This window comes from Schistocerca cancellata, chromosome 11, assembly GCF_023864275.1.
Source record: "Schistocerca cancellata isolate TAMUIC-IGC-003103 chromosome 11, iqSchCanc2.1, whole genome shotgun sequence".
In the NCBI taxonomy this organism is placed as follows: Eukaryota; Metazoa; Arthropoda; class Insecta; order Orthoptera; family Acrididae; genus Schistocerca; species Schistocerca cancellata.
Window position 1 is genome coordinate 101,919,850 of NC_064636.1, and position 9,691 is coordinate 101,929,540.

General features: G+C 42.9%; 1 protein-coding gene across 1 annotated transcript in view; it reads left to right on the top strand.

Annotated features, from left to right (window-relative positions):
• The window catches only part of LOC126108929 (uncharacterized), a 388,250-nt gene extending 387,577 nt beyond the window's left edge, over positions 1-673 (top strand). The window contains exon 5 of the mRNA XM_049914299.1: positions 276-673. Coding sequence (XP_049770256.1) covers positions 276-663 — 388 coding nt within the window. The 3' untranslated portion in view covers positions 664-673. The remainder of the gene's footprint in view (positions 1-275) is intronic.
• The last annotated feature ends 9,018 nt before the right edge of the window (positions 674-9,691 follow it).

Genomic DNA, 9,691 nt, shown 5'->3' on the forward strand with positions numbered 1-9,691 from the left:
ATTATGAGGAAATGTGCCAGATGAATTTGTAGGAGATGAAGTGCACCTATTTTTGATGGGAGATGGCTAAAGTTTTTGATTATGGGCTAGTGCTGTGGATCTGTCTGTAATACGCTGGTTAACCCATATCGCAGAAGCGAGATTTCTAAACTTTTGACTTGTTGCTCTGAAGAAGTGTATTCAGAATTATTGCCAGTTTTGTGGCTGTGACAGTTTCTTTCATTTGGTGTGTGTGTCTCGATAGTAGAGAGTAAGTGTGTTGATGTTTTGTGCAGGAGCCTTTCTGGGGCACAGCGAGGCAGGTGGCTGATACAGGCGGCTAAGGTGGGGGCGGTGGAGGTGGTGCGGCTGTTGCTGGCGGCTGGGGCGGACGTGAGGGCGAGGGACGAGAGCGGGTGCACCACCCTGCACTGGGCTGCAGAGAGAGGCCACGCGGCTGTGGTGCGGCTGCTGCTCTCTGCGGCATCCGACCCCAACGCCAGGTCTCAGAAGGGGTGGACGCCGCTGCACTTCGCGGCATACTGTGGCCGCGCAGAAGCGACGGCTGCGTTGCTGGAGGCCGGAGCCAACAGGGGGGTGTGGACTAATGACGGGAGGACCCCACTGGACTACGCCGTACTGTGCAACCATCGTCAGCTTGTCCAGATGCTAACAGAGCCTTAATACGTGCCAGTAGGGGAAATGACATCATGTACTTCATTGTACATGATATTAAAATAAAAAAAATTGAAAAAATGAACACTTTCTCTATTCATTTCTACCTTTTGCAGTCCACACAATTCCTCCAGTAACACAACTATTGCAACAACAGGAGATACCTGTAAACCAGCGTGACAAACCTTCCTTTTGAGAATTCACTCTGTAAAACATTTCAGAAGCAATGTCCGCAAAAGCTCAGCAACAATTGACAAATATTCATTCATAAACTCCACTTCTCTCTCCCTCTCTGTCTTGTGTTTCTCGTCCCACATACAACATTCAAACAGCTTACAAGAATACAGCTGACGTCTTTCACAACCGCCTGTATTTCGAAACACGAACGCCCAATCTCTTCCAAGACACAAATGCGAGAATACCAGTTGTTGGGTAACACGTCGCCCAGCCGCAATAACATCACTTCTTCCCACCAGTCCGCTACATTACCTAATTACTGCAAACTGTTTGCTAGCAGTGTCTATGTTGCTACATCACATCACTGTGAACTGCACCATACTCAGATTACTGCCACATAAGCTGTTCAGTTAGAATGTATCTTCACTTAAGATTTCACACTGAATTCACTTCTGTGCGTGCACTGCACAAGTACTTTTCCTGTTTAACTGCAATGTCACATTTGTAGCAGTGCTCACACCACATCTCGCTCACACCATCTGCAGCAGTCTTCCGAGCTCACCTTCAAATAAAGAGAATTGAAGATCCACCTAAAATCATTCCTCTCCCACACACCTCGCTTGCTGCTCTTACAGAACAAACTGCCATCTCTCAGGGAATTATACTCAATCACGTGAGACATGGAGCGATCACTGGAATTATACGGCAGTTTCCCAAAGTACACTTACGCGTCTCTGTAGGCGTTTTGGAAGCAGACCACATTAGGAACATTCATTCCCCTTTCTGCTGTGATACAATTAGACTTGGCATCCCCGTGCGTGCATGTGTGACCAAAGTGGCAGACTGCATTATGAACAAGAGCCTCTGTGGCCCTCATGTGGTGGCGTTACACACGGAAGCTCCTTAACATTCTCTGTGAGGAAGCAGCGACGGCAGAAGGCAGTATTGACTTGCTGAGTGACCTCCACAGCATTGATGAATGCTTCAGGCTCTGCCAGTTGATCCTCAACATAAATAAATGTAACATACTGTGCATACACCGGAAAAGAAATCCACTACTGTAAAATTACACTGCTGATCACAAATTGCTGGAAACAGTAAGTCACCTACCGTAAAATATCTAGCAGTAACCATCCAGAGCCATCCTGCGTGCAATGACCAAAAGATACCAATTGGTAAGAAACTGCAATAGATCTTTTCTCAGCGATTCCACAATCATATGTTTTGGGCTCCTAAATCCAAATTTCGTGCTTCCTGCCCTGTAGTATGTTGGCTTCACAACGAAAGCCTCAAAATTTTCAGACTTCTCTCAAATTTTCATTTATTTCACACAGACTACGTGTTTCTCAAAGTTGAAAACCCAACACAAAATTAAATTGGACAAACTCTTCTACAGAAGTTTTGCGCCCTAAAACCACAAAAAAAAAAAAAAAAAACTCTTCTACAACATGCAGCAATCAGCAGTGATTTTCTGACGGCGAGTGACGACCGCACTAGAGCGTCCTAAAAAAACGGTGACTCCCCAAAATTCGGATCGCGCCTAACGCACTCTGCTATTACGGCACTTTGGAACGGTACGGCACGCGTCAGCAGACGGAAAACAGCCCAGAACTCCATCTGCGTTCTTCGCATCGTCAAACACAGTAGCACTCACGGCAGACATCCGCTGTCGAAACGGACGTCATATATTTTGAAACGTGTTCGCATTTATTTAAACTAGTGCTTCTAAGTGTGTGGTTGGTATCTGAGAAATGGCTAAAATTTATTTTGATATATAAATACGTAAATCTCAGTCCAATGCGACAGAAAAGTCTAAATATTGAATTTTGTACCGAAGTATGCGAAGCACACGCTACACGATGCGAAATCCAGGCTAGCCGGTACATCAAACAATTCGCCTGCGAGAGAGGAGGTCGTTTTCTACGTAATTTATACATACCATTTATCTGCAAAACAGATAACTCAATTTAAAATATTGAGTCCTGAATATTGTAAATCTTTATCTTCAGACTTGTAAACAATAAATGCACCAGATCTGCTATCATATTTATAGTGCAAATGAAGATAAAATGTAATGCATCCCGCTTTGTGTCAAAACTGCTCCAAAATTCACAAGATAACTTTCTGAAATAACTTTCCAAATCGGTAAGTCTGAAATATGATGATTTCACAGATACATTCTGTTGTGTGGCGGAGGACAGTTTGAGTACCACAGCTGTTCCGGCCTTTTCCTGTTGCAGTCGCGGTGTGAAACACTGCTGGTAAGCCACCGTGTGACCTCCATTCTCCTTAATTTTTACTTTCACGCTCCCTCCTTAATTTTTACTTTCACGCTCCCTGCTTAATTTTTACTTTCACGCTCCTCCCGAGACGCGCGCAGCAGGTAGCAATATATCGGTTGAGTCAGGTGTAGAGAAACTCAAATAGAGCTAAAGTCTCCTTCATGTCCCTGTTGTACTCTCATAAAAATGTTTGCAATCGACTGAAAAATTTCACGTCGACAAGAATAAACAGTTTTGATCTGTCTTTGCTCAACTTATCGGTTCCCGTTAAGACTAGCAGAAGGGCCGAGTACGTCTTTCAAACACTGACTGTGAAATTGCATTGTCCTGCTTTTCCTAAAAGCTGCCTCAGAACAGTAGCAGGCAGGGTCCTTTCGCACACTAGCCTTACTGTAACTCAGCCACCAATAAAGAACCGAGCTGAAATTTTGCCATTCGTATTGACGTGCTTCCCAAATATCAGTGATTTCGGAATGGAGGATTGTAGAATATTATGTAAAAGACCGCCTCAGGTTAGTCCTCACTGACGATTCGAGAAATATCGTCTATGAAGAGCTCTGAATAGAAAGTAAGAACATCTGGCGTGCACTTCCTAGTTATTCATAGTTTTAGATGGAACCTTTAACCTGCCACCTCTGCAGTGGGAGACTCGGGTAGCCGGGCCTGGTGGCAGGGCCAGAGAATTATGACAAACTGATCCAAGTGGTTTACCCAAAAACTGCCTCGAGCCATTCATCTGAAAACCGACTCGTGAAGATAACATCTTAGGCCTGCTGCTAACAGATGGACCGGAACTTTTCCAATCTGTTAGGGCAGAAGAGGGAATCGGCGATGACAAGACTGATACAGTATCACTGAATACGAGCTTTAACAGAAACAGAAAGTAAGTTGGGAATATTATTGTGCGTAACAAGAGAGACGAGAAACAGTCTTCAGATTACCTTTCCTCTGTAGCACTAACAACGTGTGTATCAGTGGAAGCAGTTCAAGAGCATTGTAGAGTACCAGGGTGTATATGACCGGGAAAAACCCGGAAATTTTTTAGAATTCCAGGAAGTTTCATTGTTTTAGTTTTCAGTTAAATTTTTGTAACTTTGACTGATAAGAACCAATACTATAACGAAGAACAGTACTGTATATCGCTACTGCAGAATAATACTGCAGCAATAAAACACGAACGACAGAAAAAAAGAATATAAAACTTAAGTTGCAAAGGAAATGCGCCGTATACAACAAGACAGTGCTCATACAAGCGTCTGCCAACAGCAAGATGTGTCAAAGGCTTTACAAAGGCTATGCAGTACTTCATAACAACAAATTGCCTCTGATGTTGGAGTGAGCTTATGCGCATGTGCAGTTGAGTCGCGTATGAGTAGTACCTTCTCCCGCTTCTGGCTGCAGAAATGTGGCAGTTAGCCGCATGGAAGCATAAGCAATAGCAGCAAGCAGGCAGATGCTATCAGCAAAAATTTTACTGGTGCGCCTAAGCTGCCAATTCACGTATGCGCAACAGGCCCGGAACTAGGGGTAGGGAGCGAGGACAAACCGGGTATCTACCCCGGACGGCAGTTTCGGGGGGGGGGGGGGGTTGAGAGGCAAATTCATATTATTGAGGAAAAAGACTGTTTCACAAAGCTCCTAGCATGCAGCACACGTTGGTCTATCGATTACTCATATGGTTTTCAACGCATCCCTGTTGGTTCTTTTAACATTTTTGATCAAATTTTAAGTTGATTTCTGAATGCGTGCATAGTGTACGTGATGTGTCTGCCAGGGGAATCCCCGCCGCACCTACAAATAAACTTCCCTGCAGACAAAAGAGGATGGGGCTACACGAGCTGAGCGAATAGAGCTCAACGGGTGAATGCCAGTCACTGTTGATGTGGTTCAGTGGGTTTACAAATGATCAGCATTGTTATAATTACTAGCGAATTCCCTAGATTGAGACCACCAGAGTGGAAATAAATAAATGACTGACAGGAATAACAGGCAACGAAGATTATGTATTGTCTTCTCCGAGTATCCAAGGAAATGAAATTTCGACAGAAAATTTTTGGCCAGACTGCTACACTACTAAGGGCCAGTTATACAATCCCCAGCTAGCAGCCGCTAAAGTTCTGTTCTGGGAGTCGCACGGAAAACGCGTTCTACGAACACATAATAACGTCTAGCCGGAGAATAAATGCGGGATAACTAAACCGGTGATTGTGGCAGGGTCGGTGAAGTTAACCAGAGAATAAGTTTTGACACTGGCAGGACTAGTTACAGAGTTAGTGATGACAAGATTGTTTGTTAGAACATGGAAGGAGAAGAAAAGGAGACTCACACAAATTACGGAAGAATATGACAATTCAAAATGTATATAAAGATTTCGTACTACTACTTTTCGATCTCATGCTTCAGAAGCTAGAGAGTATGAATAAAGTGTGAAACTATTTCCTAACACAAAACTTTTTGCTTGTAGTATGCCTAATAGGCATTTGATATTGGTACTTCATGAATTATATTCTGTCGTGTTATAAAAATGACCATTTATGCCAAAACAGTCTCGTTTATTTGGTGTGTGTAGCAACTGCTGCAATATTAGCCAGGCCTATTTCGTTTTATCTAGCAGACAGTGACAAAATACACGTAATCAGACCGAGAAACCACACCAGTCTTGGGTAATATTTGTTTTAACAGAGTTTCTAGTATTAGACAACGACATTTCGTTTTTTTCATGTAGAAAAATGTTGACGAACTTTGATGAGGTAATAGATCCTTTCCCAGAAAGGAAACTACGCCATATAAAGCTGTGGCAAGATTAGAGAGAAAAAAAATGCTAGGACTTAAGGATTGAAGAAATGTGTTCTGTTTTGCTTGGCTCTTGTTTTCACTCATTTTATGTATCCCATATTTAATTCTATGTCACAAAACAGCAAGTTGTTAGCTAACAGGCAGCAAAGACTGCAAATTTTGTTCTTCCAGTTGCAAATAATACCATCCAGTATTAATTGCGAGATTTTTTTAGGAGGGGCAGGATGTCGAACCGGCCTACTGGGAGCAGGAGAGGCACCACAGGACTTTTTAATTTCCACTTGCCTGAATATAGTTTGATGGGCCCTCTACAAAATGTTGCACGTTCGAATTCCACAGAGACGTGCGATGGAAGAATGCTGTGTGAAGAGGCGTGGCACTGCACTTCGGCACACTGAAGACCAAATAACATGTATTACGTTCCCTCAAACATATATATTTTATGTAGCAGACTCTTCAGAAAGATGTGAACTACAAAATGGAAGATATTTTTTAAAAGTCGATTTTTTAAATTTTTGGCTTCCTACGTCAAACGCTCGAGGGAGGGGAGTGCCACTATCTAATACTGCCGCGGTTCGGAAATATTGTAGACTTGGACTTGATGCACAGAGCAATCTGAGTTGTAGTGGGGAGGTGGTAGTCTCCATGTGACCTGTGTTTACGTTTAGTGATTTTGCTCTTTCTTCTTCGTTTATTGCTCTCACATCAAATGAAAACAAAACGGATTTCTGTGGGCGGAAGCTATCAAGTGAATTAAAATACATTCACATATTACGGAAGGGTAAAATATGTTATTACTTGCAGATCATATTTTGTTTCCACCTTTCTGAGAGTCAAGCGTTAATCGCTTTGCAGAACAGTGAAGTTATTTTTGTCGGTTTGTTAAAGAAATTTGACTTTTATTAATCTTCTCTGCTGAGGCAGTCAATTTATTTGAAACAAAGTGTTTAATTCAGCACTATTGGCTAGTTTCAACTGTTCGCTACATTTCAAGTTCACCTTTTCGTCTTCTAGCACGTATGGCGTTATGCCATAATAAAGAACCAAACATGAGATAATACAGTACTGGTACTGCAAAAAAATTTACATCTGAATCTGGACATACGAATGTGCGCTTTAAGGCGAATTGTGCATTTTAGTTTGGTTCGCAAAATTCCCATGTCTTGTTTCTTTTATGATATAATTTAAGATATTTTAATGTTTTATACGCACGAATGTACGGACTTCCTGCGTCATCGTAGCTGCGCAAGCACGGCGACGGCTGTCATCTGGCGCTCTCTGGCAACTGCTGAAACGGATCCGTTCCTAACAGGTCGCGGGGAAGTATTCCGAATAGTTGTTTGAAGAGCGTTACTTTCAAAATTTCCTCTGTCGCAAGATGAACTCTGTGCTCGAATGTCGGATGAATTTTTAAAATCAGAGCGTTTGACTCTCATTCAAAAATCAGATCTTTGAGGATGGCAATTTAGAATATTTTCGAGCCCAAAAGATCAGACAATTATGTCGTCGTTAAAAATTTTATTGGCACATTTGTGTGATCTATCTTAAGATGAACATCAACAAAAGCAAAACGAGGATAATGGAATGTAGTCGAATTAAGTCGGGTGATGCTGAAGGAATTAGATTAGGAAATGAGACACTTAAAGTAGTAGAAGAGTTTTGCTATTTGGGGAGCAAAATAACTGATGATGGTCGAAGTAGAGAGGATATAAAATGTAGACTGGCAATGGCAAGGAAAGCGTTTCTGAAGAAGAGAAATTTGTTGACATCGAGTATAGAGTTAAGTGTCAGGAAGTCGTTTCTGAAAGTATTTGTATGGAGTGTGGCCACGTATGGAAGTGAAACATGGGCGATAAATAGTTTGGACAAGAAGAGAATAGTTTTCGAAATGTGGTGCTACATAAGAATGCTGCAGATTAGATGGGTAGATCACATAACTAATGAGGAGGTATTGAATAGAATTGGGGACAATAGGAGTTTGTGGCACAACTTGACATGGAGGGGGGACCGGTTGGTAGGACGTGTTCTGAGGTATCAGGGGATCACAAATTTAGCGTTGGAGGGCAGCGTGGAGGGTAAAAATCGTAGGGGGAGGCCAAGAGATGAATACACTAAGCAAATTCAGAAGGATGTAGGTTTCAGTAGGTACTGGGAGATGAAGAAGCTTGCACAGGATGGAGTAGCATGGAGAGCTGCATCAAACCAGTCTCAGGACTGAAGACCACAACAACAATCTTAAAGTGTAACTCGCGCAAAAAATATCAACTTTATGTGTGACAGCGTAGCTTCTCTTGCACATTATTAATCTTAGAGACCAATATTATACGCGACAGCTTTCCTTTTCTAGTAGCAGCACTATGTATATTAATTTAATCCATTACCTTTTCCTATTCGCGGTTGTTGACAGTGCTGTTGCTGTTTGGTGACTACTTCACATGTCCTGTGCTCTGAATATCCTCTGTCATCGGCTGGCGAGATAGCTTGACATGAGCCATGACTGGCTTACAAAAGTGCATAGCAATCTCGATTTCAGTCCTTCGGAAAGTAACATGCGGTGTATGCTGGAATTCGAATTTATACTGTCGTAATATGAAAACATGCAGTGTACATGTTGCTGCACATCAGACATCTTGCCAAAACGTGTTTTTTTCCCCTGAGTTTCGTTTAAAGTGCCGGGAAATTCTATGCCGGTCTATAAAACCGCTACCATTGAAAGGATTGATAAGTTTAACAGTTCCGAGGAAATGTATACTGTTACTTAAGACGGAAAAAATGTATTTTCACCCGGAAGAAAGTGTATTTTTAAGCGGGAAATCCGGGAATTTTTTTTCTCCTCGTCCACGTATGCACCCTGAATACGCTTCAGACAGGTGTGTACCGACCAAATGCGTCTCAGGCCTGGTTTGACACACATGAGTTTACGGCACTGGTTTTCATTTCAGTGCGCGTATCCGCACGCCAGATCACGAGATAACAAAGGAATTTCCGAGATCGGAATTTCATCGATAAAAATGACGCCAAAGAAACAGTTATTTCCGGAAACAGCAACATATCTTATCTGTAACATGTTGCGTTACTCTCTACGTAACGAAAGCCTGTGTAAACATTCGGTCTTGTCTCTTAGGCAGAAATGCTTGGAACACTTTTATTCAAGTGCAAACAGCAACAGGTGGCGTCAGACTGCCCGCGCAAACGGCCGAGGGGGAACTCGCAGGTGGGGGCGCGACGCAGAATGCGGGCAGCGAATCCGGCAGAGGGCCGCGCATGCGCAGAAGCAGCGGCGGGGCGGGAACAGGCGGTAGGGGCGGTCCGACCACGGCGGCGGAGAAAAGACCGGCCACACGACAGGGGGGCCGAAACTAAGTCAGGACGATCACTTCCCGCATAAAATGTGTAATACTGTTTAGCGATCAGAGCTCCAGTTGTACTCAACAATTTCAAAGTCGGTGATGATCGCAGACACCGGTGTCCGGCTGCCATTTACTGTCCCAGTATTACAAAGATATTTTCTCCCGCTCTCCCAGCAGTTTCGCAGTTACGTCACAGCACGCTACATGGCAGTCCACTATGTACTAACACTAAACATTATTTCGATAACAACCTCTGTTACAATTAGTGCGCTAGATGATTTAATACATGTAATGTATTATTTTCGCAGCAAGTCTCAATGACAGGTATAGGAACATCCTCTGACTTTCAAGTTGTCATTACTATCGATCCAGAAATCAACAGTGCAACGGCAGTTCTTTTAAGGGATGGGTTTACACCTGAAAACGTCCAAC